Source organism: Cololabis saira, chromosome 18, assembly GCF_033807715.1.
Source record: "Cololabis saira isolate AMF1-May2022 chromosome 18, fColSai1.1, whole genome shotgun sequence".
Lineage (NCBI taxonomy): Eukaryota > Metazoa > Chordata > Actinopteri > Beloniformes > Belonidae > Cololabis > Cololabis saira.
In genome coordinates, this window is record NC_084604.1 from 38903189 (window position 1) to 38931061 (window position 27873).

General features: G+C 41.6%; 2 protein-coding genes across 4 annotated transcripts; both read left to right on the forward strand.

The window, feature by feature from the left end:
• Positions 1–5808: 5808 nt before the first annotated feature.
• On the forward strand, positions 5809–8013 carry LOC133464914 (claudin-20-like). Its single transcript, XM_061747119.1, has one exon. The coding sequence runs from the start codon at positions 6591–6593 to the stop codon at positions 7404–7406; it is 816 nt and encodes a 271-aa protein (XP_061603103.1). The 5' UTR covers positions 5809–6590; the 3' UTR covers positions 7407–8013.
• Positions 8014–18516: 10503 nt separating this feature from the next.
• Positions 18517–27607, forward strand: LOC133464667 (uncharacterized). 3 transcript variants are annotated; one of them, XM_061746787.1, is made up of 4 exons: positions 18517–18646; positions 19071–19170; positions 21100–21188; positions 25624–27607. In XM_061746787.1, the coding sequence occupies exon 4, from the start codon at positions 25626–25628 to the stop codon at positions 27177–27179; it is 1554 nt and encodes a 517-aa protein (XP_061602771.1). In that variant the 5' UTR covers positions 18517–18646; positions 19071–19170; positions 21100–21188; positions 25624–25625; the 3' UTR covers positions 27180–27607. The 3 variants fall into 3 exon arrangements, with proteins under 3 accessions (XP_061602771.1, XP_061602770.1, XP_061602772.1); XM_061746786.1 differs by having other exon boundaries at positions 18529–18646; positions 19066–19170; XM_061746788.1 differs by lacking the exon at positions 18517–18646 and having other exon boundaries at positions 18996–19170.
• Positions 27608–27873: the final 266 nt, after the last annotated feature.

Consider the following 27873-nt stretch of genomic DNA (forward strand, 5'->3'; position numbering starts at 1 on the left):
TGACAGCGAAGTGGAACGGTTTCACATCCGTGTGTGTGTGTGTGTTTATATATATATATATATATATATATATATATATATATATATATATATATATATATATATGTATATATATATTTATATATATATATACATATATATATATATATATATATATATATATATATATATATATATATATATATGTATATATATATTTATATATATATATATATATATATATATATATATATATATATATATATATATATATACATATACAGCAGCCTCCTGCTGTTTTACGCAATTTTACGCAAGTGGGTTTATTGGTACTAGCTACGTAATATTGTGATATTGTGATATTTTTCACGTTATTACAATATACAAACTTATCACGTTATAACGTGATCATTTATTGTTAGAACAATATAGGCTACTATTTATCACGCTAACGGGCTAGCAGGCTAACAGGCTAACAGACTACCAGGCTAAAAGGCTAACAGGCTACCAGGCTAACAGGCTGACGTCGGTAGCTTCTAGCCGCTCAACCTCCAGGAGTCCCTCAGGGCACCAGGTTAAGACTCCACTCGTTGGTCGTGTTGCTTCGGTAACGGCGCACGAGGGACGACGGCTGGAACGATGCTAACGCTGCTGCTTCCACATGACTGTTGTGTGCTGATGACGCCCCCCCCTCCCCCACCTCTGGTCATCCCGTTGCTGCTTCCACCTGCCTGCTGTGTTGCTGACGTCCCTGACTCCCCCAGTCTGGCCTTCGGCAGGAGGGTCCCCCCTTATGAGCCTGGTCCTGCTCAAGGTTTCTTCCCTCCTAAAGGGGAGTTTTTCTTGCCACTGTTTGGCTTAAGGTTTTTCTCCCACTAGGGGAGTTTTTACCTGCCATTGTTTATGTAATAATTGCTCGGGGGTTTATGTTTATGTTCATGTTCTGGATCTCTGGAAAGCGTCTAGAGACAACATCTGTTGTATTAGACGCTATATAAATAAAATTTAATTGAATTGAATTGAACGATGTTGGTGGGATCAATATGAAGTAATATTGATTAGCATCATGGGTTAGCATCATAGGTTAGCATCATGGGTTCATATAAGATAACATAAGATAAGAGAGTCCTTAATTGATCCCCAGAGGAGAAATTCGGGTGTTACAGCAGCTCAAAGTCGGACTCAGACTAAATAAACGATAAAGATAAATTATAAGTATGAAAAATAAGAAAATACTGTAAAAAATAAACTGAAACTGAACAAGTGTACTGCAAACTGAATAAATGTACTGTAAACATAGTAAGTACAGTATAATAAATAGTTCGATATACTAATATAGTATGAAGGAATAGTGTGCAGGTGTTCTTTTCATAAATACAATCGAGTCTTAGCGTCATAAGTTAGCGTCATAAGTTAGCATCATAGGTTAGTATCATAGGTTAGCGTCATAGGTTAGCATCATAGGTTAGCATCATAAGTTAGCATCATAGGTTAGTATCATAGGTTAGCGTCAGAGGTTAGCATCATAGGTTAGCATCAGAGGTTAGCATCATAGGTTAGCGTCCTAGGTTAGCGTCAGAGGTTAGTGTCATAGGTTAGCATCAGAGGTTAGCATCATAGGTTAGCATCATAGGTTAGCATCATAGGTTAGCATCATAGGTTAGCGTCATAGGTTACCATCAGAGGTTAGCGTCATAGGTTAGCATCAGAGGTTAGCATCATAGGTTAGCGTCCTAGGTTAGCGTCATAGGTTAGCGTCATAGGTTAGCATCATAGGTTAGCATCATAGGTTAGCATCATAGGTTAGCGTCATAGGTTAGCATCAGAGGTTAGCGTCATAGGTTAGCATCCTAGGTTAGCGTCATAGGTTAGCGTCATAGGTTAGCATCATAGGTTAGCGTCATAGGTTAGCATCAGAGGTTAGCGTCATAGGTTAGCATCATAGGTTAGCATCATAGGTTAGCATCATAAATTAGCATCATAGGTTGGCATCATAGGTTAGCATCATAGGTTAGCATCAGAGGTTAGCATCATAGATTCGCATCATAGGTTAGCATCAGAGGTTAGCATAAGAGGTTAGCATCATAGGTTAGTGTGTATATTTATATACACACTCACACACACTCATTCACTCACATATACACACCCAAACACACAGACACTAACACACACAAACATGTCAACAAAACATGTCCTACATAGAAAAGTCTAATTTATATTGAAAATCAAGTTTCATCATGGTTTACATACTTACAATGTTAAATCTACAGGAACTGTGTATACGTATGTTCTTTTTATAACGCATTTTACACTTTTTCTGTGTGAATTTGTTTAAATGTATGGTCTGTAGTTAAGAGTTATTATACCTGTCCTCAGCAAGAGGTCACAGTATTGACATGTAAGATGACGGAGTTGAAAAATCCACCTATAACCTCTTAATATGCTAATTTAACATAATTTGTCAACATATTAAAGAATTAAAATATTATTTCAGGGTTTTCTTTATACATAAATGTACACATATAGCATGAATTAAACCATTACATATGACATTATTTGACCTTGTACTGTATACCCTACACTTGTAGAGCATGGATAGGCTGTGGTCTGCTTAGTGTTGTGTAACTTCCCCAGCGCTTATATTATAATTATACTGTATATTACATTAAAGGACCAGTTTGTAGATTTTGACAACATATCGTGGTGAAACGGAATATTACATTGAATGTCATCTCTATGGAGGATCCACTTCTATGTTCATATAAACGGCTCACACATGTTTCATTATTAGCATTTTTAGCACTGTTGTTGTTAAGGAATATCAATTTAAAATTTGAATCAAGCAGTGCAGGGCAGTCACACACACACACACACACACACACACACACACACACACACACACACACACACACACACACACACACACACACACACACACACACACACACACACACACACACACATACACACACACACACTGCATGCCGAATAATCACAAAAAGATAGAAATAAGATTAGAGAAAAGATTAAATTTAACACAAGCTCCGCAATGAATTTAACAATAATTTACACTTTATAAATAATATAAATCTTTAGAAACAAACCGGCCGGTTCCGGTTCGGCTGATTCTGGAACATTTATGTTCTGAGTCTCTAAAGCGCGTAGAGAAAACCCTCTGTTGTAACAGACGCTACAGAAATAAAATAGAACTGAATGATAAAAAGCTAAATCCCACCTGAACACGGAGTTGGAAGAACCGGCTCGTGTTGGAGCAGCGGCTCGTCCCCGCGTCCCCGCGTCCCCGCGTCCCGCCGCGGGAACGCGCGGGCCCGCGGCGGAGACTCGAACCTCCAGAGATCCGCTAATGGAGCCGCGTCTCTACACGACCTCCCGGTGTCGGACGACCTTGTCCCGCTGCTGAACACGACTGCACACTCATATACACACACACACACACACACACACACACACACACACACACACACACACACACACACACACACACACACACACACACACACACACACACACACACACACACACACACACACACACACACACACTCATATACACACACACTCATATACACACTCATATACACACACACACACACACACACACACACACACACACACACACACACACACACACACACACACACACACACACACACACACACTCATATACACACTCATATACACACACACACACACACACACACACACACACACACACACACACACACATACAGAATATTGTGATAAAGTTCTTTATTTTCTGTAATGCAATTACAAAAATAAAAATGTCATCCATTCTGGATTCATTACAAATCAACTGAAATATTGCAAGCCTTTTATTATTTTAATATAGTTGATTATGGTTTACAGTTTAAGATTAAGATTCCCAGAATATTCTAATTTTTTGAGATAGGATATTTGAGTTTTCTTAAGCTGTAAACCATGATCAGCAATATTAAAATAATAAAAGGCTTGCAATATTTCAGTTGATTTGTAATGAATCCAGAATGTATGACATTTTAGTTTCTGTAATTGCATTACAGAAAATCACAATATTTTAATTTTCTGAGACAGTCCTGTATATACACACACACACACGCACGCACGCCCGTACGTCCAAGTACGTCCAAGTATATGTCTAAGTACGTTCCTACCAAGTACGTCCAAGTACGTCTCTACCAAGTACTGTAGGTCCAAGTACGTCCAAGTACTTCCAAATACATCCAAATTAGTGATGCACCGATTGTTCGGTAACTGAAATTGTTCGGCCGAAAATGGCAAAAAAAACACTTTCGGTGTTCGGTGGAATAAGTGGGAAAAAAACCAAACAATTAATAACAGCGTTGTAAAATAAGGAAATAGACTGGCCGCTCCGTCCCGTAACGTTGTGCACTACATAAATCGTTGGCCAACCAAAAACTAACCCCATAAGAATTTTACCTAACATTCACCAGGAGGTGGAACCAAAACAACATAATGCTGGGAAATTAAAAAAATTAAATTTTTTTATGTTCAATAAATATTTTCTACCTTGTAATTTTGTAAAATATTTTTTCTTTGAAAAGCCTAAATCAAATGTATTTGATTCATGCAATGGTGAAAAAATTGGCAAAATAAATGAAAAACTGCTGAAGAACCATGTTTGGTATTGTTCGGTATTCGGCCAAGTGTTTATTATTATTTTTGGTTTCGGTTTTGGCCACAAATTTTCATTTCGGTGCATCACTAATCCAAATACGTCCAAATACGCCTGTACCAAGTACATCTCTACCAAGTAGGTCCAAATACGTCCAAATAAGTCCAAATTCACCCCTACCAAGTACGTCCTTACCAAGTACGTCCAAGTCGGACCAGGCGAGTTTGTCTGGAAGAGGTTCCAGGAGAAAACCTCTTCAGTCCAACTAGAACCTGGAACCAGGACTGAGGTCCACAAACCTGGACCTGAACCAAACTTCTGGACCCATGAGATCAACGTGGACATGTCTGGTCTTCGGGTCCAGAACCAGGTCTGGAGGAAACCAGCAGAACCACCTCAGAACCACTGGTCTGGACCTGGACCTGGACCCATGTCAGTCCCTGATGGACCATGAAGTCCCCAGTAGACCAGAGTCCTCTAGAGACACATGTGAGGTTGTCTGACTGACAGATAAACCGGGTCAGCAGATCTACATCAGAATGATGATTAAAAGAAAATCCAGGTTTTAGAAACTGAAGTGTGAGAAAGTGAAATCCAGGAAATCCTGACCTGAACTTACGGTGGATCCGCCAGCCTGGGAACCGTGGGGTACTTAGTGTTGCTCTCATCACTATAATTACTGATTATTGTTGGTTCTTTTGGCTTCGGCACTGAAGAGAAGCTCAGCTCGAACCCGTAATCCTTAAATACGGTCTGGGCGGTCCTAGATGGCCAAAACCAGTTCTCAGGGTCCTGATCCAGGATCCAGAACCAGTTCTCAGGGTCCTGTTCAAGATCCCGGGTGCTGACGTCACCCCTCTGCGGCGGCGGTGGGAACGGGGCTCCGCGGCGCTTGGTGGAGTTTTCATATCAACACAACAACGTTCATTAAGCGCTCCGGTGAAGTTTCCCACGGGGGGGTCCGGCGTGTTTATGGTTCTGCTGCTCGTGTCCGTGCAGGTCTGCAGGATTATGGTAATGACAGGCTGCAGGGAGGTGGGGACGGGGGGGCGTGGGGGGGCGGGCCTTCCAGCGGGACTCTTATCAGCGCGTCACAGCGGCACCTTGATTCACGGCTCTGCGGCTTTATCACCCAAAACCAGAACGCACCGCGGTCCGCAGCCCGAAGGGATCCGGGCGATGCGGCGGATTGTATCACGGTCTCATCAGCAGACGAGCTGATATCTTAGCAGCTCCAGATGCGGCGTTGGATTTTTTGATGTAGGACTTTCATCAGCGGAAAAAAAAAAACGATCCAAAAATGAGCAATTTGGGGCCAAACGGCTGCTTTTGTTTGGCGGCGAAGCGGCTGGTTCCGGCGTGGCAGGGGTGACGTCTCTCCGCCGCCGTCGACCCATCAGATAAGAACGCCGCGGCTCTGCGGCGCCGCCAGAGCGCCGACCTTCAGGCTGCGGGACCAGAACCGGCGTCCTGCGACGGGGTTCTTCAGATGGAAACATGATTGAAGGGAGGTGAAACTGCGTGTGGCGTTGCCACGGAGACGGCAGGGCTGAGGAGGGTAGTTAGAGGCTGTTATCCCCTCCCTGTGAACCCTTCGGCAAGGCAGCAGGGCTGGACTGAACTTTGGGGAGGCGGGTTCCTTGCAGGAGAGGAGAAGTTGAATCCAGCTGAGCTCCGGTTCTGGCGCCGGTGTTTCAGCTGCGGCGGCGCCGGGGGATGCTGCAGCTTTAAAAGGACATAATTGAGTGTCAATGATCAGCACATCAGCTGCAGAGTAAGTACTCCGGGGGCGGCGTGGAGGGGGGGCAGTCCCATCAGCCGCCTCAGCTGTGCGTCCGTCACGCTCCCACGCATCGCCTCACTTCGCCTCACTTCCCATTCCCGCCCGCCGGAGCTGCGCTGAGGCACCGCCGGCCGTTTAGGACCCGGCGCGTCGCCGGCGCCGCCGCACCCCGGAGATGCTGTCGGCCGCCGTCCAGATCCTGGCGTTCGCCCTGGCGCTGCTGGGCGCGCTGGGGGCCACCGTGGCCACGCTGCTGCCCAACTGGAAGGTGAGCGTGAACGTGTGGACGGCCGGCGCCATGATGACGCCCGTGCAGCAGATGCAGGGCCTGTGGATGGACTGCGTGTGGTACAGCTCCGGCGTGTTCGGCTGCACCCTGAAGGACTCGCTGCTGTCGCTGCCGGCGTCGCTGCAGTACATGCGGGCCGGCATGGTGCTGTCCTGCATCCTGGCCGTGCTGGGGCTCGGCCTGGCCTCGCTGGGGCTCAAGTGCACCCGCTGGGGGGGCAGCCACCGGGCTAAAGGCCACACGGCCATCGCCGCGGGGGGTTGCTTCGTCCTGGCCAGCCTGCTCTGCCTCGTCCCGGCGTCCCTGTTCACCAACGAGGTCATCACGGCGTTCCTGACCACCGACCTGCCGGACAGCAGCAAGTACCAGCCAGGGGGGGCTCTGTGCGTCACCTTCGTCTCCGCGGGCTTCCTCCTGGCCGGGGGGGTCATCTTCTGCCTGTCCTGCCCCGGTAGGAGCTCGCGGAGTCGGACGGACTTCGCTATGTCGTCCGAGTCCGAGCGGCGCGAGGATCCCAGGGACGGGCGGCGGAGGCGGGAGCCCAAAACCAGGAGGAACAAAAGCGTCCGGCTGCAGACGGACGAGGAGAAGCAGGACCAGCGGGACCAGAACCGGAGTCCCCGGCACCAGCAGACCCGGCTCGCCGGCTCGTCCCCGTCCAAAGACCTCAAGGACAGCTACAGCCTCCAGGAGTACGTGTAGCCCTGCGGCGGAGAGGTGAAGCGTGGACTTCCCTGCTTTCTGGGTTGTGGGGGGAGGGAGCCATAATTACTAAATGTTGAAAATGACAGATTGTAGATTCAGCCAAACGTCTCCGAGGGCAGCGAGCCGGTTGCAGGGACGCCGGACGCCGAGTCCCGAGTCCTGAGTCCTGAGTCCTGAATCCTGAGTCCTGAGTCCTGAGTCCTGAGTCCTGAGTCCTGAGTCCTGAGTCCTGCTGCAGCTTCATCACACCAAAGGTCTGAAAGACGAATGTAAAAACCTGGACCTGCTGATTTCTGTCACACATACATGCACGCACGCACGCACGCACGCACGCACGCACGCACGCACGCACGCACGCACGCACGCACGCACGCACGCACACACACACACACACACTCCAGCTAAGCCTGAAATTGAAAAGCCATCATTTTCCAGCTGTGTATGCCGCCTGCCTTCACACTCACACACACACATTTTAAAGCAGAACAAAGAAATGTTTTGTGTCAGAATGTAAGTTTTGCTTGAATCTAAATTTGATTATTTTTAGTTGTTTAGAGTTTTGTTTTGCGGTTTTTTGTTCCTGCTTCAACAAAAGATCTTTTGTCTCCGCATAAGTTTATTTATAAGACAGTTGAAACACTAAAGCATAAAAACCAATAAAATACCTCATTGAAACATCTGTTATGAACATGTTTGCCGGAGGAGTCCGAGGTCCACGTTGGGTCTCATTAGTGTTCACGTGTGGATTTATGTGTTTTTAAATCTTTGATATGTTTAAATATTTGCCTGCGAGCTGAGTTAGCCTAACCCCTAACCCCTTTACCTGAACCCCTAACCCTAACCCTAACCCTAACCCTAACCCTAACCCTAACCCTAACCCTAACCCCTATACCTTAACCCTAACTCTAACCCCTATACCTTAACCGTAACCCTAACCCCTATACCTTAACCCTAACCCTTATACCTTAACCCTAACCCCTATACCTTAACCCCAACCCCTATACCTTAACCCTAACCCTTATACCTTAACCCTAACCCCTATACCTTAACCCCAACCCCTATACCTTAACCCTAACCCTTATACCTTAACCCTAACCCCTATACCTTAACCCTAACCCCTATACCTTAACCTTAACCCTAACCCCTATAGCTTTACCGTAACTTCCATACCTTAACCTTAACCCCTAACCTGTAACCCTTAATCCTAAACTCTATACATTAACCCCAATCCCTATATCTTAACCCTAACCCCGATACCTTAACCCCAAACCCTATACCTTAACCTTAACCCTAACCCCTATATCTTAACCTTAACCCTTACCCCTATACCTTAACCCTAACCCCTATACCTTAACCTTAACCCATAACCTATACCTTAACCCATACCCTATACCTTAACCCTAACTCCTATACCGTAACATAAACCCCAAGTCTTATACCTTAACCTTAACCCATACCCTATACCTTAACCCTAACCCCTTTACCTTAACCTTCACCTTAACCCATACCCTATACCTTAACCCTAACCCTAACCCTAATGCCTATATCTTAACCTTAACCTTACCCCTAACCCTAACCCCTAACCCTACCTTAATCCTAAACTCTATACCTTAACCCTAACCCCTATACCGTAAACTTAGCCCTAACCCCAACCCCTATACCTTAACCTTAACCCTTACCCCCTATACCTTAATCTTAACCCCAACCCCTATACCTTAACCTTAATCCCAATCCCTATACCTTAACCCTAAACCCTATACCTTAATCCCAATCCCTATACCTTAACCTTAACCCCAACCCCTGTACCTTAACCCTAAACCCTATACCTTAATCCCAATCCCTATACTTTAACCTTAACCCCAACCCCTGTACCTTAACCCTAAACCCTATACCTTAACCCCAACCCCTATACCTTAACCCCAAACTCTATACCTTGCCCCTAACCCTATACCTTAACCCTAACCCCAAACTCTATACCTTAACCCTAACCCCTATACCTTAACCCCACTCCCTATACCTAAACCCTTAACCTAACCCCCAGTCCTAACCCCTAAACCGTAACCCCTAACCCAGACATCAGCAAGTACATTTGTCCTGAACTGCCCCTCCTGCACGTCTCCCGACAGGCCAAGGAATAATTTAAAAAGTCCACATTAACGTAAAAACGGCCGGTGCCACACATCAACAACAAGGACGATGGACGCTATGGCAGAAGAGATGGACGATGGGGGACGGAACAAGGGTAGGGGCTGAAGAGACAGTTTCAAAAAAGCAACTAAAAGTATTTAGCGTATACGTGCTGGACGTTAGCGCTTTGAAACCAGTAGCAACGCCACGTCTGACCACAGGGGGGCGGATGCGTCCGCCGTGGTGACCAGCCACTAACAACACTCTGCTAATGAGTGGGGAAGGTCCCGCGGAGACGGTCATGTGCGAGGCCAGAGGTCGACCCACGAGCTGTCATGTGGTACGCTGCACCTCCCAAAAATTGTAACTACGCCTCGAGGCGACGCAGACCAAACGCAGACGAGAGGGCTGTGATTGGTTTGCTTGGTAGCAACGCATTTCCGATTTCCGGTTTGAAGCAGTAGTGAACTTTCAGCGATCTTTTCTTCGTGTATGTGTGATTTCTTTTTTTTTTTTGCACAATAGCTTTCCTTATCTCTTTGATTCACTGTGACCGGAAAAAGTCGGATAAACCATTCAGGAAAAGATCGCGAATTAGCGGTCATGGGGGGTACTGCACAGCGGCGAAATGGAGTGGCGGAGAAGTCCGAAGGGTTCACGACGGCGTCACGGTGACAGCGTAGGCACGGCATCGTTTTGATGCAGAAACATAATTCAGGCTTAAGCCCGCTTTTTACACCCCAACAAGTGACGGGGACTCCGTCGTCCTCGGTACCAGCTTTTACGCAGCTAATGTCTGTTTCCAGTAAAACTATAACCACGCTTGCAGAAGGGAAGACGAACCGTTAGCAGTGTTTTCACACATTCAGTTAGCACGAACGGCCGGCTGGACCCTAGTGGTCTGTAGAGGACCTGCAGGTCTGGATCTGGACCCTAGTGGTCTGTAGAGGACCTGCAGGTCTGGATCTGGACCCTAGTGGTCTGTAGAGGACCTGCAGGTCTGGATCTGGACCCTAGTGGTCCGTAGAGGAACCGATTACAGCCACCGTTGTGGAGCTTTTTGGATTCTTGGTTGAAGAATGTAGAGAGTCCAGATCAAAACACACCAAAACAACCTCCACTCCGTCTCTTTGTGAGGGCTAGGGGAGAGGGGGGGGCGGGTGGAGGACGGACGGGGGGGTGGGGGGGCAGCGCAGCATGAAGGGAGGTAATGATGCCATTTGCTTTCCCATTATCTTCCCTCCACGCTTGGATGCACCGACCCTCCTCCACCGGCTGCAGCTGCAGTCCTGTCAGCACATGGAGCAGCGGAGGTGGAGGCTCCGTTAGCTGGGCGGCGGCGTGTCCTCTAGCCTGGCGGAGCTGTCAATCACTCCCCCCCCCCCCCAGGAAACGCTTCAGACCTGCAGGAAAACCGAGAAACAATTCATCACCTCGGACACTCCAGGGAAACCGAACCGGGTCGCCGAGAGAAGCCACTCCCGTCATGAACAAACCACTTCTGAGGCCTTTAACGTGTCGCAGCTTTTCCTCTGAAGCTTCATTAAACTTCATCTGAAAGACACAAGTGCTTCTGTCTTCTTTGACTACGTTTCCATGCATCAATAACCCTTTTCTAACCGGAATATTAGCAATAACCCAGTTGTGCACGGCCATGTAAACACCAATGACTAGTGTAGTCCCGATCTATCGATCGGGCCCGATCACGTCATCGGTATTGGCCAAAAAAGTATTGGGACGTACCTAGTTATTAATGTTTTTAATATATATTAATAAGGGCCCGAGCACTGACAGTGCAAAGGCCCTATTGTATCTGTAGGAATCTTTGTAATATTTTTGTTTTTATTTTACCGACGAAATGAGGGCCTTTTTGCCCACCTAAACGTGCCCCAAAAATCACCTAAACGTGCCCCAAAAACAGGAAGTTGGCCTAATGGCTCAACAGCGCCCCCTAAAAAACTTTGTTTTGAGTCCTTGACCTTTATTGGTGGAAATTGCACCGAGAGGGCCCGTTCATCGCTGCTTGCAGCTTTAATCAGGGCCCGAACACTTCTTTCTTTCTTTCTTTCTTTCTTTCTTTCTTTCTTTCTTTCTTTCTTTCTTTCTTTCTTTCTTTCTTTCTTTCTTTCGACGAAAGGAGGGCCTTTTTTTCCCCCTACACGTGCCCCAAAAGTCACCAAATTTTGCACCAAGCCAGGCCTGGTAAAAAATGTGATATTTAATGGTTACATTAATGGGCGGGGCCTAATGGCTCAACAGCGCCCCCTAGAAAACTTTGTGCCTCAAGCCCCACAATACGGTTTGACGTACATGCACGAAAATCGGTACACACCTGCATCATGGTGCAACTTAAAGAAAAGTCTCTTGGCGCCATGGCCGAAACCGAACAGGAAGTTGGCCATTTTGAACATTTTGAATTAATTCGTCGTAATTTTGGCGCAATTTATGCAATTTCTTCAGCCGCTTCAGAGCCCGAACCGTAACGTGCACCAAGGTGTGTTATATATCAAAATGTGCGTCTTCATCTTGCGACTACACGCATTACTTTTCTCTTTCAAAAGCGTTACCGTGGCGTGGCTAGACGCCAAAAAGCGCTCCCCCCCTTCATCTGATTGGTCCATATTTGATAGTTCCCCAAAAGTCACCAAATCTTGCACGCAAGCCAGGCCTGGCGATAAATTTGATATTTCATGGTTTGCATTAATGGGCGTGGCCTAACGGCTCAACAGCGCCCCCTAGAATACTTTTCTCTGCCATACATTTTGACCGGGTTGTGATAAAGACATGTGGGTGGTGTGATCGGACTCGGTATTGAGTCCTTGACCATAATTGGCCTGAATTATCCCCGCCCATTCTTCTGATTGGTTGTCCCTACTTTATGCCATACCTTTTGAATGGTTTAATATAAAGAGTCGTGGGGGGTGTAATCGGACTCGGTTTTGAGTACTTAACCTTCATTGGTGCAAATTAGCCCCGCCCCTTTTTCTGATTGGTCGATATTTCATAGTTCCTATTTTCTGACTATAACTTTTGAATGGTTTGACATAAAGACTCATGGGTGGTGTCATCTGACATTTTGAGTCCTTGACCTTAATTGGTGCAAATTACACACCTGAGGGCCCGTTCATCGCTGCATCTCCGATGTTGAGTGGATTTACAGCAGAGACACAAGTTCAGCGTCTCATGAGGAGTTTGGTTCTGGAGCTGGCAGGATGGACAGGAACTGCTCCATGATCATCACCAACATGACAGCTGGAGACGCTGGTCTCTACGAGAGCCGGCTGAGGGACAAGTACAACACCGTTGTGTATCTCAGTGTTTTAACAAGTGAGTATTTGGACTGTGTGGGAAACAGTGCAACCAAAAACACCCAACCCTTTCTGGGTTTGTCCGTCCCAGGAAGGGTTTCCCTCTTTGGATCCTGCCGTTGAACGGGACGGAGAAAAAAACAGTCATCATTACTTTCTGTCGAACATCTTTTCTTTCCGTCTTCACTTCGACTTCGTAATCAATCATAGCACACGCTTCTGGTGTTTCTATCAGACAATAACTCAGCAAAGCTAAAACAGTAATAGTTCCTCACATGTTAGAAAGACGTTTAAGGTTTTTGAGTGAAACTACAGTTTTCATCTGCTGCTTTTGAAAGAACTACTGCAGGATAAAATGATCTAAACTAGACTTGAAGAGAAGACGTCACAGCTGCACATGTAGAGACAAGAGGAAGTAGAAACTATTTCTTCCCTCCAGCATCACTGGAAATGTAACAAAAGTGACTTATTAATGAACAAGTTAATCAGAAGTTATATTATTATTAATAATAATGACAGAATAAAGATAATAAATGTGTAATCTTGTCAACTAACTAAGAAGTTAACATACTTTGTTGCAGATGTTCAGTTGCCAATGCAGCAGTATGTGATTATATTCACTAAAATTTGATATATATTTAAAATATAAATATGTATGGAATATCCATGTTTATCTAATGTTTCCTGTTTGTTCATTTCCATCAACATTTGCTGCTGATTATTCTTGGTTTTCTGTTAATAAACCTAAATACCAGAGAGTCAATCATTATTGTTGTCTTAGTTGACTAACAAGATGTTAAATAAACATTTATAGCTGCTAACTTTTATAAATATTATAAATTGATGATTTTCTAGTTTTTATTCAGATATTGATAATAAAAGAGTTATGATCTTTTATCTCCCTCTTGTGGTGAAAACATGAATTACAAGAACATTGACGTTCAGTCTGAGGATTTCTGACCCACGGAGGAAACTGATATTGAAATTTAATTTCAAACATGAAACAGTAGTGAATACAAAACAAAACAATAATAATCAATAATAAATAAATATAAATAAGAAAACAAAACAAAAATATAAATAAAAACATGCATCCATCCTAATTAACTTGCTCGAAAAGGAGTAGGAAGAAGTAAAAACGTATTAAATCCTACCACCTAAACTCTATTTCATTATAATCTAAATTAATTTAGTTTCTATACAAAAAAAAAAATCAATATACAGGACTGTCTCAGAAAATTAAAATATTGTGATTTTCTGTAATGCAATTACAAAAACAAAAATGTCATACGTTCTGGATTCATTACAAATCAACTGAAATATTGCAAGCCTTTTATTATTTTAATATTGCTGATCATGGCTTACAGCTTAAGAAAACTCAAATATCCTATCTCAAAAAATAAGAATATTCTGGGAATCTTAATCTTAAACTGTAAGCCATAATCAGCAATATTAAAATAATAAAAGGCTTGCAATATTTCAGTTGATTTGTAATGAATCCAGAATGTATGACATTTTTGTTTTTTTAATTGCATTACAGAAAATAAAGAACTTTATCACAATATTCTAATTTTCTGAGACAGTCCTGTATGAATATCAATAATAATACATCCTCACACGTATATACACTGATATAAATATACCCTTTTATAAATTAATATATCAGTATCAACACTATATACAAAAAAACGCCCAAAAAAACTACTCATAACGGTAGAGCCCCCTCCTCCCTGTATCTGGTAAAAATCGTTTATATTTGTTTTTAATCTGGTTGATGCTTCAGATCCACTCACTCTCTGCATCGGTCGTGTGTTTGGCTGCAAGTATTTGAGACTCGACGTACTTCCATGGTAATTCATTTCAAAACGACAGTCCATGCAAATAACTTTAATCTTGTCCAGCGAAACATCTGGCATCTTTTTGAAAGTGAACTTTCTGTTCAAAAGTCCCTTTTCATTCTCAATCTTTCCTCGCTTTTCAAAATAGTTCACCCAGTATATATATATATATATATATATATATATATATATATATATATATATATATATATATATATATATATATACACAGTACTCGAATTGAGGGGGGGTGAGGGGGGATGGCAGGGGGGATGATCCCCCCCCGAAATAAAAACGGTAAAAATCATCCCCCCTGTAAAACTGCCATCCCTCCTTTCCATCCATTTTGTCATTTCATCAATGAATGTGGTTTTACTGCTATTTCAACATTTAGAGTCATCACCAGAAAAATAACTTTCATAATTTTCACCTGTTTCAAGTAAATTTTCACTTGAAATAAGTAGAAAAATCTGCCAGTGGAACAAGATTTATCTTCTCATTACAAGCAAATAAATCTTGTTCCACTGGCAGATTTTTCTACTTATTTTAAGTGAAAATCTACTTGAAACAGATGAAAATTGTTGTTTTTTCCAGTGATGAGTCTTGTTTTAAGTGTAATGAGATTCTTTTTACTAAAATGAGACATTTTAACTAGAAATAAGACAAATATTCTTGTTAAGATTGTGAGTTTTTGCAGTGATCCATGTTACTTATCCTGTGAAGGACAGAGTCATATTGATAAGTTCAGAAAAGTGTTTTTTATTGTTGTGTTTTGATGTATTTGATGTAAGCCCAGTGGATATTTAAAGCTTACAGAAGGCTGCATTTAACTGCTGCTATGTCATTCCTGCAGTATTTCTGCAGGTGTTTTGGTCACTGCTATTATTTGTAATATATTATATTACAAATAGGCCAACACACGGCCAAAGTTCCGGGGGCCGTCTTCGGGGTCGGGCAGACCGGCGAGACAGCTCGGGAGGCCGTCCTTGAGGCCTAGACTTGGGCCTTGGCGTGGGACTTGAACTTGGCTGTGGTCCTGGTTGATTTCTTCTCTAATTCTCATGATTTCACTGCTAAAGAAGCTCATATAAAGTCTTCACTACTGAGAGCTGCAGGAATGCAGGATCAACAGAGTTGTGTCTCTCTTTCAGCCTGGCTACAGCGCTGAACAGAAAACCTGGGTTACTGTTGTTATCCTGTATCAACGATAAACGTTTGAAGTGGTTTCTGAGAGGATTATCTGGACGGTGGCAGCAGCTGCCTCAGAGGCTCATTGTGGCTCCGGTAGTAAAATTGGAAAATGGACTAGTGAAAGGTCCTGGTACGTTTGCTTATTCAAATATCTGCTAACGGCAGCTGGTCTGAGATCGGGCTGCAGCTTATCTCAGCTCCACCGGCCAGACTGGCACGGCCAGGGTTCGTTTCGGCCGGTGGTTCCTCTCTCACTAGGGTTGCCACCCGTCCCGTAAAATACGGAATTGTCCTTTATTTGAGAAAAAAAATGTTGCGTCCCCTATTGAACTAATACGGGACGCGATTTGTCCCATATTTTCATTAAGCTTTTATATACACACGTCTGTCACACACACATCAACACTAAAGTTAACAATAATGAACAAAATAAAACACAGGAAACATTAAGGCCAGCAAAATCTTTGTGGCGGGACAACAGGACCTGCTGCGTCTGTGCCCAGATATGTTATTATTTAATTATTTATTTATTTATTTATTTATTTATTTATTTATATATTTATATATATATTTATATATATATATATATATATATATATATATATATATATATATATATATATATATATATATATATATATATATATATATATATATATATATATATATATATATGCCAGACAGCGGGGAGGACTCAGGCTTCTCCTCCAGGTAGGGGTTGGGAATTGGGAATTAAAAGTTGCGTCCCGTATTGAACCAATACGGACATTTATTATGCTCTTATTTATTGATGTTATAATATACAGATGAAGCTTGGACAATTTAAATAGATTGCAAAACATAATTCGTAGTAAATTTAACTAAAGGTGAAACAAATATATTATTCCCCACTACATTCAAAGTAAGATATTTCAAGCCTTTATTTGTTATGATTTTGATGATTATGGCTCACAGTTTATGAAAACCCCAAATAAAAAATAAAGAGAATATTTTATGAAATCAATAAACAATTCCATCATCAAAATTATAACAAATAAAGGTTTAACATATCTTGCTTTGCATGTAAAAAGACTAGGTAGTATATTAGTTTCACCTTTTAATTATTGAAATAAATTAACTTTTACACCATATTCTAGTTGAATTATTGAAATAAGTTAACTTTTACACCATATTCTAGTTGAATTATTGAAATAAATGAACTTTTACACCATATTCTAGTTGAATTATTGAAATAAATGAACTTTTACACCATATTCTAGTTGAATTATTGAAATAAATTAACTTTTACACCATATTCTAGTTGAATTATTGAAATAAGTTAACTTTTACACCATATTCTAGTTGAATTATTGAAATAAATTAACTTTTACACCATATTCTTCACCTGTATCTATATTCTACATCTGGGCTGATATGGACATACGTAGCATAGAAGGCTATTTCAGTTGCTAGTATGGTTGTCTGTCTGTACAGTCGTGCAAGTTCAATGTTATTAAAACATTTTAAACTTTAAATCAAAGCATTTTGTTTTTTCACATAAAATAAACACATTTTTATTCAGTTTAGAAGTTTTGGGGCTTTTTTTTTGGCTCCTGCGCTGCTGAAATCAGGGCGTCCCTTATTTCTATTTCTGAAAGGTGGCAGCTCTATCTCTCACCCTCTCATGTAGGAGTTTTCCTGGAGGAAGTGATGAAGGCTGGAGACGCTTCCTGAGCTGCAGACGTCCAACAACCTTCACGCAGAACAAAACCAGCAGAGAAACAGCTTCAACACGCAGAATGAGCGAAGTGCTTTGAGAAATAACTCTTTTTACTGTTTAACCATCTAATGTCTACGGAAGAGTATCAGGGCCAGGCAGGAGAAAAATAAAAATAATATGCACTTCGAGAAAAAATGAAATGAAATGTCGAGAAAAAAGTCGTAATGTTGAGAAAAAAGTCAAAATGTCGAGAATAATGTTGAAATACAATTTCAAGAATAAAGTCAAAATTTCGCCTTTTTATGTATACATATGTATATATATATTAAATATAGTAACAATGCACATATATATGCCTTAGGTTTTTACCAGCATGGTATTAACCCTTGTGCTGTCTTTGGGTCAAGGGAGGGTGAAGGGAGAAAAGAAGGAAGGAAGTAGGAAAGGGAGTAAGGAAGGGAGAAAAGATGGAAGGAAGGAAAGAAAGGAGAAAAGGAGGGAAGAAGGAAGGAAAAGTAGAAGGTAGAAGGTAATAAAGGAAAATGACGGAAGGGAGGTAGGAAGAAAAAGTAAAGGAGTAAAGGAGGTTAAAAAAGGAGGAAAAGAGGAAAGGAAGAAGGAAGGAGAGAGCAGGAGGAAAGAAGGATAGAAGAATCTGGTTATTTTGACCCAAAGACAGTACAAGGGTTAATATGTGTGCAGACAAGGTAAAAAAAATAAAATACTGATTCCTTTTACGGTTTGTCTTTACTCCTCAGTTAAACCTGACAAGTCAGCGGTTTTATCAGCTTCATCTTTTGTCCTCATAAGGACATTTGGTCACTTCAGACTCCACCTGCTGCAGGTGGACCGTCGGTGTCGGGAGGTGGGGGGGGGTGATGGGTGGTGCCAGTCTCCTATAACAGGGACGCGTGCTGCTGAGCTCAGAGCATCTTCCTCTGAGAAGCTCCCAGAGTCTCCTGATCGGACCCCAGCAGCCAGGACCCGGACCAGGACCCGGACCAGCAGCCAGAACCAGGACCAGGACCCGGACCAGGACCAGGACCAGGACCAGGACCAGGACCCAGCTCTCCGGTCGGACCCCAGCAGCCAAACTGCAAAAACTCTTTTCTTTTAACAAGAATATTTGTCTTATTTCTAGTTAAAATGTCTGATTTTTAGTCAAAGAAATGTCATTACTCTTAAAACAAGACTCATAACTGGAAAAAATAACAATTTTCACCTGTTTCAAGTAGATTTTTACTTAAAATAAGTAGAAAAAGTGGAACAAGATTTTTTTGCTTGTAATAAGAAGATAAATCTTGTCCCACTGGCAGATTTTTCTACTTATTTCAAGTGAAAATTTATTTTAAACAGGTGAAAATTGTCAAATAACAAGTTATTTTTCTGGTAATGACTCTTGTTTTAAGTGTAATGAGATTTTTTGACTAAAAATGAGACATTTTAACTAGAAATAAGACAAATATTCCTGGTAAGATTTTGAGTTTTTGCAGTGCAGAATCCGGACCAGGACCAGGACCAGGACCAGGACCAGAACCAGGACCAGGACCAGGACCCAGCTCTCCGGTCGGACCCCAGCTCCTTCTCATCTGCTTCAGGTGAGGATCCTGCTCTTTTTTTTATTTTATTTTCTTTTTATTTTTTAACATACAGTACAAACAGCAAAGACGACATCTGTTACAATGATATGTATCTAGGTGTGTGTGTGTGTGTGTGTGTGTGTGTGTGTGTGTGTGTGTGTGAGTGTAAATAATATGATGAAAGTAGATAAATAAATTAAGAATATTAATTCGAGAATAAATAAGTAAACAGATAAATAATTATCATATAGAGTGGTGTAGCACGATATAATATAAATATAGCATAATAATATAGTAATATCCTAATATAACATAGTAATTTTTATGAGATTATAACATATAACAAAATGACATCACCATACTATAATATATAACAATATAATAATACTATAGTTTAACATCCCATGAGATTTCATAACTTAATATAATAATACACTATGAAACAATATATCATGATAATGCCAGGAATGATTATTAGAATTAGAATTTGTAATTTATGTATTGCAATGAGGGGTGAGGTAGGGCTGGGCGATATATCGAGATTTTAATATATATCGATATATTTTCAAACGCGATATGGTATGAGACAATATCGTTTATATCGATTTAAAAAATATATATATATATATATTTTTTTTTTTAATGATTTTGATATAGCTTATTTTGTGACAAATTGACTTGAATGTTTTATTTGAGATTTGCACAAATGTTTTGTTATTTGCACAACTGTCAACCTCAGTGGAAAGTCTGCCTGTTACTGTCTACATTGTATTAATTGCAGTGTATTTTAATTTAATTGTTATGATTGTAGCTAATCACCTTTTAAACTCTCTGCTTTCCATCAGCAAGTCCTTCTCTATTGGAAATTGATTTATAGTCATAATTTTACACCACACACACCTGTATGAAACAACAGGTACATTTTGCTCAGTAAAAAATCTGTTTATATAGAGGATTGGAAATTGAAAGGAGTCTGGGCTGTTGCACACTTTCTGGATAATACTTGTAATGTGTTACAGTTTGAGGATTTTTGCAAAAAATACAAAATTCAATGTACTGTTAAGCATTTTAATAGAGTGATAAAAGCCATACCAATTTCTCTGAGGTCGATGGTTAAAGAACTGAGACGGCTCTGCATTAAAGGTTTAGATTTTTGTGACTTTAAATGTACTAACAAAGTCATTAGAAACATTTTGCTATATTATATATTATATTAATAATATTATTTTGTTGAAGCCAAGAATTTGGAATTTGTCCTTAATAATTTGGTGTTATTGGGAAAGTTCTTCATTCACAAATGTAGATTTTTAAAGACCAAACCGTGTTTGACCCATTGGAGAAATGAGCAAAAGCTCTTGAGTAAGTCCTTGAGTCTTGTTAAAGAAAAGAAAGCCCTTAAACTGTTTTCTTTACTTGAAAGAATTCCCAGAGCCCTTACATATAATTAAATTTAAAAATAAGTTGCACAAGAGTGTCGCTCTGCACTACTCCAGGAGGGTAGAGGTTCTTTACTTTATTTAACGTCCTGTCACTGACATTGATGTATTCACAGTGATTCAATAGAAGTTGTAAATGTACCTGTGTACGGTTTATTTTAATATTTACCGTTCAAAAGCACAATATATTTAACGGTTTACTTCCTTTTTTTTTGTATGAAACTTTATTTAAAAACAGTCTACTTCCATGTCCATGTAACAGTTATACAATTCAAGCGCTATTATTGTAACCCCTCTACGTTTTTGCACTTTGGACCAACGTAGGCAGGGCAGGTTTTTATGTGAAACTGGGTTGGTTTGTGCAGCGTGCTGTCTGACAAACCTCCGGGAGACACGGAAAACCTTCTTCTCCAGCCTTGCACTTTGTTTTCTATTCGTCTTCAGTGACTCTATCGAGCCACGGGTCGCCCTCTTCCCACTCGATGTTCTTGCTGACGTTTCCTCTTTTTAGGACGAGGTGGGACGTCTGGAGCCTCTGGAGACGTCTGGACTTGAACTTGTTTTCAAAGGCGCGGTGCGTGCAGTGAGCAGCAGTGAGAGGTAACTAGACCAACACATGTTGCTGTCTTTAATATATCCTGCCCTTTGTTTTGTTCATTATTGTTAGTTCGTTGTTCATGTGTGTGCGAGTGTGTGTGTGCGTGTGTGACAGACGTGCATGGGACAATTGTGAAATACGGAATCAACTTTTAACGCAACTTTTAATTCCCAATTATGTAACAATTCCGTGTTTCAAGGGACGAGTGGCGAGCCCAGCACGGAATATAAGCGTCATGGCGAAAAACGGGCAACGGAACGAGCAGCACAGAAAGACCGGAAATAATTTAAGGCGGAATGAGTGTATACATTTTTTTTTTATGTATTTATTTTATTTTATTTTAATTTATTTTATTTTATTTTATTTATTATTTTATTTTAATTGTTTTATTTATTTTTTAATGTATTTATTTTTTATTGTATTTAAAACATTATTATTATTATTATTATTATTATTATTATTATTATTATTATTATTATTATTATTATTATTATTATTATTATTTTATTATTATTTTATTATTATTTGAATACATTTTTATTTATTTATTTATTTATTTATTTTTTGAATGAGTGTATACATGATCGCAGAATTATTCTATTCGGATTTAAAATCGGTATAAACCAGCCACTTACTTAGGAATTAAGTTTAATTTATTATGGCCATTTTCATTCGGAATTAGGTGTTTACATGGTCATTTTTACTCATTTTAAATCAGATTTAATTTTAATTCTGAATGAAAAAGGAATTAAACTCCCCATGTAAACGCACTGACTGTGCTCACTTCAGTCAGAATGTGTCTGATGGCAAAGAACATTTCGACTTTTTTCTCGACATTTCGACTTTTATCTCAACATTTCGAATTTTTTCTCGAGATTTCAACTTTTTTCAAAAGATTGTACTTCAACATTAATCTCCACATTTCGAATTTCTTCTCAACATTTCAACTTTTTTCTCGAAGTGCATAATGAAAAAAAAAATCTTCCCCCAGTTATAACTAATAAGGAAACATGCAGCATGTGTTGTCTTCATTCTAAGGCTTATACAAGACTTTTCATTTTTTGCAGCTCCAGACATATTTGTTTTTTGTGTTTTTGGTCCAATATGGCTCTTTTGTAGTGGCCACTCAAGAGCAGGACACGGCTTAATTGTTTAACTGTTTAACTGTTTAACTGTTTAAAGGAGCATGATGCAGGATTGAGGCAGGATTTATGAAAAAAATTTGTATACGTCTTAATTTTTCTAGTAATAATGTCAGATGAAGCGTTCCAAACCAAAAAGAATGAGCCCTCTACCGTATCTATCCTTTGCCTTGAACAGGCTGTGTGCTGCAAAATGTGCTGCAATTCGGTCCCGAATTTCCCGCGCTGTCCTGTGGATGTGACGTCACATAACGCTGCATGCGCGTTCTCCCCGTTCTCCCGTGCCGGCTTCACTGTTGGCTGCAGTACCCCCAACGGCCGTCGTGGTGAAGGGTGGCGCTAGAGAGTCTCATTTCTTAAAAGGAGCCTCATGCTCCTTTAACTGTTTAACTGTTTAACTAGTCCGCTCAGCTCCGGCTGATAATTTGCAGTGTATAGATTTTTATGATTGCAGGTGATCCAAATTCCAAAGGTTGGAATTTCTTGAGGCTAATTCGGAATGGGAATGAATCCAAAGCTATCTGACTAGCACCAATTGGCATCAACTCGCTCTTCTGAAAATTAACTTTGTAACCAGATATTCGGCCGGATTTTTTAAGTAGAACCGTTAATTTAGGGAGGCTGGTAAGGGGTTGTGAAATGTACAGTAACATATTGTCCGCATAAAGCGCATAAAACATAAAACTTTGTGATCCATAGCTTCTCTGAATCTCCGTTGCCGTGGTTACCACCCGGCAGTTGATTCAGCACAATGATATTAAAGTTATCGGGCAATTTGACCGTACTTGTTTTCTAGGTGTAGGTTATCATTTTTAACCTGCACCTGCCAGCCAATCAGAATCAAGTTTTCACACAGACCGTGGTATAATCTGAGGTATTTACTTACCGGTAGTCTAATTCTTCGGGAGCCGGGAGTTGGACTACGCCCCCGCTCCCCCTACGGCAGGGTTTTACGTCCCCAGCATCAAAGGGGGGCTGGAGGTCCAGCAGCCCACTTCCTTTGCTGATGTAGGTGTTTCCAACCAACCGTACTCAGTACTCGAGTTGTAAAAAAATAAATCAGGGGGGATGGTGGATTTGATCATATGGGGACAGATAATTTGTGCTGATTACAAATAATATAATATATTACAAATAATAGCAATGACCAAAACACCTGCAGAAATACTGCAGGAATGACATAGCAGCAGTTAAATGCAGCCTTCTGTAAGCTTTAAATATCCACTGGGCTTACATCAAATACCGTAGATGACCCAATAGTCGCCCGCGCGCAAATACGCGCCTGTGCTCTAATAGCCGCCGGGGGTCCGAGCCCATTTGGCATAATAAACGCCGGTTCAATTAAACGCCCGGGCGACTACCGGTAATAACCTGGTAATAACACTGTATTTGCATTGTATTGTGTACAGTATCGTTCATACTGCTCTGATCAGCTCCGTGTGTCGCCGTTACACAGACAAACTGTCTTTGTATATTAGAGCATGAAAAAAAAAAACGCTCCACCCATAACCGCTCAGCGCTCCAGTAACACTGCACCCCGCTCCGCTCCAAAAATGTTTGCATGCATATAAAATGCACATGTTTACCTGAAGTCTGTGTACTGGAACTCGAGGCCGGTTTTGGGCAGGGGTGGGCTGTTCCCACACCCAAACGTGCACCCTGCCCACCTGATCAAAGTCATGGGGATTCTTTATTATTTTTAATTTTATTTTTTTATATATTAAAATCCCAAAATATCTGTACCGTTTCTGATTGGGTGTGTGCACTGCGAATCATTTTTAGACACAACAAAGAACGCGTACCGCAAAAGTTGTGTCTTGGCGGAGGAACCGGCGTCCCAGCAAAATGAGAAGAAAAAAGACAGCGCACACACTGAAGGCTGATTTATGGTCCGCGTTACACCAACGCAGAGCCTACGGTGCAGGGTACGCCGTAAGGCTGATTTATGGTTCCGCGTTACACCAACGCAGAGCCTACGGTGCAGGGTACGCCGTAAGGCTGATTTATGGTTCCGCGTTACACCAACGCAGAGCCTACGGTGCAGGGTACGCCGTAAGCTGATTTATGGTTCCGCGTTACACCAACGCAGAGCTTACGGTGCAGGGTACGCCGTAAGGCTGATTTATGGTTCCGCGTTACACCAACGCAGAGCCTACGGTGAGGGTACGCGGCGACCCGCACCGTACGTGGACTGCGCTCTTTTTTTTTTGCTATTAAAACATGATTTGTAATGTGAATTTGCAAAACTTAAACTACAAATAATAGTTTTTGACGTAACATCAGAGATTGTACATGCTCTCTGTGAAAGGATGAGTCAAATCGGGTCGCAGCTGCTTCAACTGTGATTCCTTCACGAGGAGCGACCAGGATTTCAAACACGATTTTCTTGCGAGCTCACGATTTGTGATCGGGAGCTCGTCGTGAGGTGTTGTGTTGTGTACAGTGTGTACAATTTTAGTTCCAGTGGTACTATGGTGATCTCATATGTTCTTTGTAAGTAATGGTCTGGTGCTGCTCATTGCAAAAATAAATTGTAGCCTGGTGCAAATACCCGCCTGGTTTTTATAAACGCTTGGGGTCCAAGTGGATTTAGCATATTAAACGCCCGGGCTACTACGGTACATCAAAACACAACAATAAAAAACACTTTTCTGAACTTATCAATATGACTCTGTCCTTCACAGGATAAGTAACATGGATCACTGCAAAAACTCAAAATCTTAACAAGAATATTTGTCTTATTTCTAGTTAAAATGTCTCATTTTAGTAAAAAAAATCTCATTACACTTAAAACAAGAGTCATCACTGGAAAAAACAACAATTTTCACCTGTTTCAAGTAGATTTTCACTTGAAATAAGTAGAAAAATCTGCCAGTGGAACAACATTTTTTTGCTAATAAGAAGATAAATCTTGTCCCACTGGCAGATTTTTCTACTTATTTCAAGTGAAAATGTACTTGAAACAGGTGAAAATTGTCACATTTATCTGGTGTTATTTTTCTGGTGATGACTCCAAATGTTGAAATAGCAGTAAAACCACATTCATTGATGAAATGGCATAAGGGATGGAAAGGGGGGATGACAGTTTTACAGGGGGGATGATTTGGACCGTTTTTATTTCAGGGGGGGGGGGGGGGGGGGGGGGGGGTGATTTGGACCATTTTTATGTCAGGGGGGGATGCCATCCCCCCTCATACCCCCTCAATTCCAGTACTGACCTTACTGGTTCAGTCCGTCATGCCTCGGTGAGGCATCGGGAAGGAAATGAATGCATGCCGTTTTGTGTGTTTTGCAGTGATGGCTCCTCCACAGTGGACCACCTCCGTCCTGTTGGCTTCCCTGATCCTTGTCCTCTGGTCCGCCTCTGCGTGGTCAGATTCCTCCATCAACCCATCGGCTCTCACCAGGTTCAAGAGAGGTCAGATTGCAGCTGCCACCAAAGCTAAAATTGAAAAATCCCTCGATGCCATGGTGAAAATCCTGACTGTTTTCAAAGAAGTGATGAGTAAGATTGACTCAAACCAAGTGACCACTGTGATGAAGGCCCTGGGGGACTTTGCTTCCCTGGCACCGGGCATCGGCAGTGCGATCTCTGCCGTCATCAGTCTGGTCTTAATGTTCATACCAACTGAGGACAAAGTGATGAAGGAGTTTGCTGATGTCAACAGGAAGCTGGACTTCATCTCCATGCAGATCTCCCAACTGAGGACTCACGTGAAGGTTTCCAGCTTCCTCAGTGCCTACTCTACAAACGAAGCAACCATCATCAATGCCTGGAAGGAGCTCGAAAAACTCAAAAACAAGCCATTGAATGATAATACGCAAGGCGAGATTAAAAATTTTATTCAATACTACAAGGAAACAAATGTGAGGGCGAATGTTGACAACTTATTTTTCTTCCTGACAGTGGAAGGCCTATCCATCAGTGAAAACATCAACACTTTGTACAAAGAGAAGTTTAAATGTCACGTTAACTACATAGGTATATATAGCTTATATTTAAATGATCTGATGTTGAAGGGAATGATTCTGAATCAGGCTTATTTAAAACTGACTCATCAAAGCTCACCTGGTGACCACACCGAACTGGTTAACAGGCTGAAGAAACTCTATGAAATTCAAAAAAAGAGATTTCATGAGTGCTTAGACTCCTACGAGAAACAGATGGAGACGGATGTGGTGGAGATCGCTAAAAGCCGCAGTCCTGATGATAAAATGGGCATCGCTAAACAGGTGCATGCTCATCTTGTTGATAAGTACGGCTGGTACAATTGGCAGGTGTTGGTGTATAACACCAAAGACGATAAAAAACACCGGATATATAACATGAGAAAGATTATTGCCAACACTGTGACAGTAGCTGTGACCTACACCCTGAAGGTCAGTCCGGCTGAGGAGGAAATTGTCAGACGAGCAATTGAGGGATTATCGGCAAAATGTGATGTTAAGCATGTTGAACGAATGCAAGATCATGTAATAACTCTCCCTTCTCCAGGAGTAGGTCGTTCTCAAAGAATCGTCTCTTTGTCTGAATATGTCAAGATAGGAGATGTGATACATAGAAATAAAGACGTTGCAGAATTCCCAGAGCCCTTAAATATAATTAAATGTAAAAATAGGTTCCACAAGAGTGTCGCTCTGCACTACTCCAAGAGGGTAGAGGTTTGCACACCGGACCCATGTAAGAACGGCGGAGTGTGCAAGAGAATGCTGGAGTCCAACGACTTCCTGTGTGAGTGTCAGGACAGTTCCTATGGAAACGTATGTGAGAAAAAAGTTGACACAAACAAGATTACTGAGATGCTCAGTGACATTCCCTTCACCGTCCCTGTAAGAGACCACCAAAGATGATGGATCGCCGGGGTGAAGGCAGGAGCGGCTAGCTGTAGTCACCTCGGCCAATCAGAATGCAGGAGTATCTAAGCCCCGCCTTTAACCCTCCCCCTAATTTCAAAATTAAATACCATAATAGTAAAACCTTTTGTCGTTAATGTTATATACTGGCTGCAACACTGAATAAACAGTTTAACAGTTAGTTTCTCCCTGGAGCGAGTCACAGATGGAGGTGTCATTTATAAGCTCATCATGTCAACATCAGGGACAGGTCACGTCACGTATTAGTTTAAATCCCTGTTTGTGAGCAAAAGACAATAAAAACCTCTCTGTATGTTTTGCAAAGATGAAAAGTTTTACTTTAAAGGTTTGTGTTTCTCATCAAATGTTTGGATGATAAAGAACGAGGCTCTGATATGGTTCTGGTTGGATTACGAGTGAATCAGTGAATAAAAACAATTGATTTAATCATGTGTTTAATCAGCAGTATTTCTTTCGGCCACACAGAAACCATCACTTTGAACAACCAAGGAAAAGCATGCTGGGATGTTTGGGCGTGTGTCCATGTCAATTCAATTCATCTCAGTTTTATAATGCGTCTACTACAACACAGTAATAGTTGTCTCCAGGATGTTTCCAGAGACCAGAACATGAGCCCACATTTATCCATCAATAAACATTTATCCCTGAATAAAGCCTGCCCCCCAGGTTA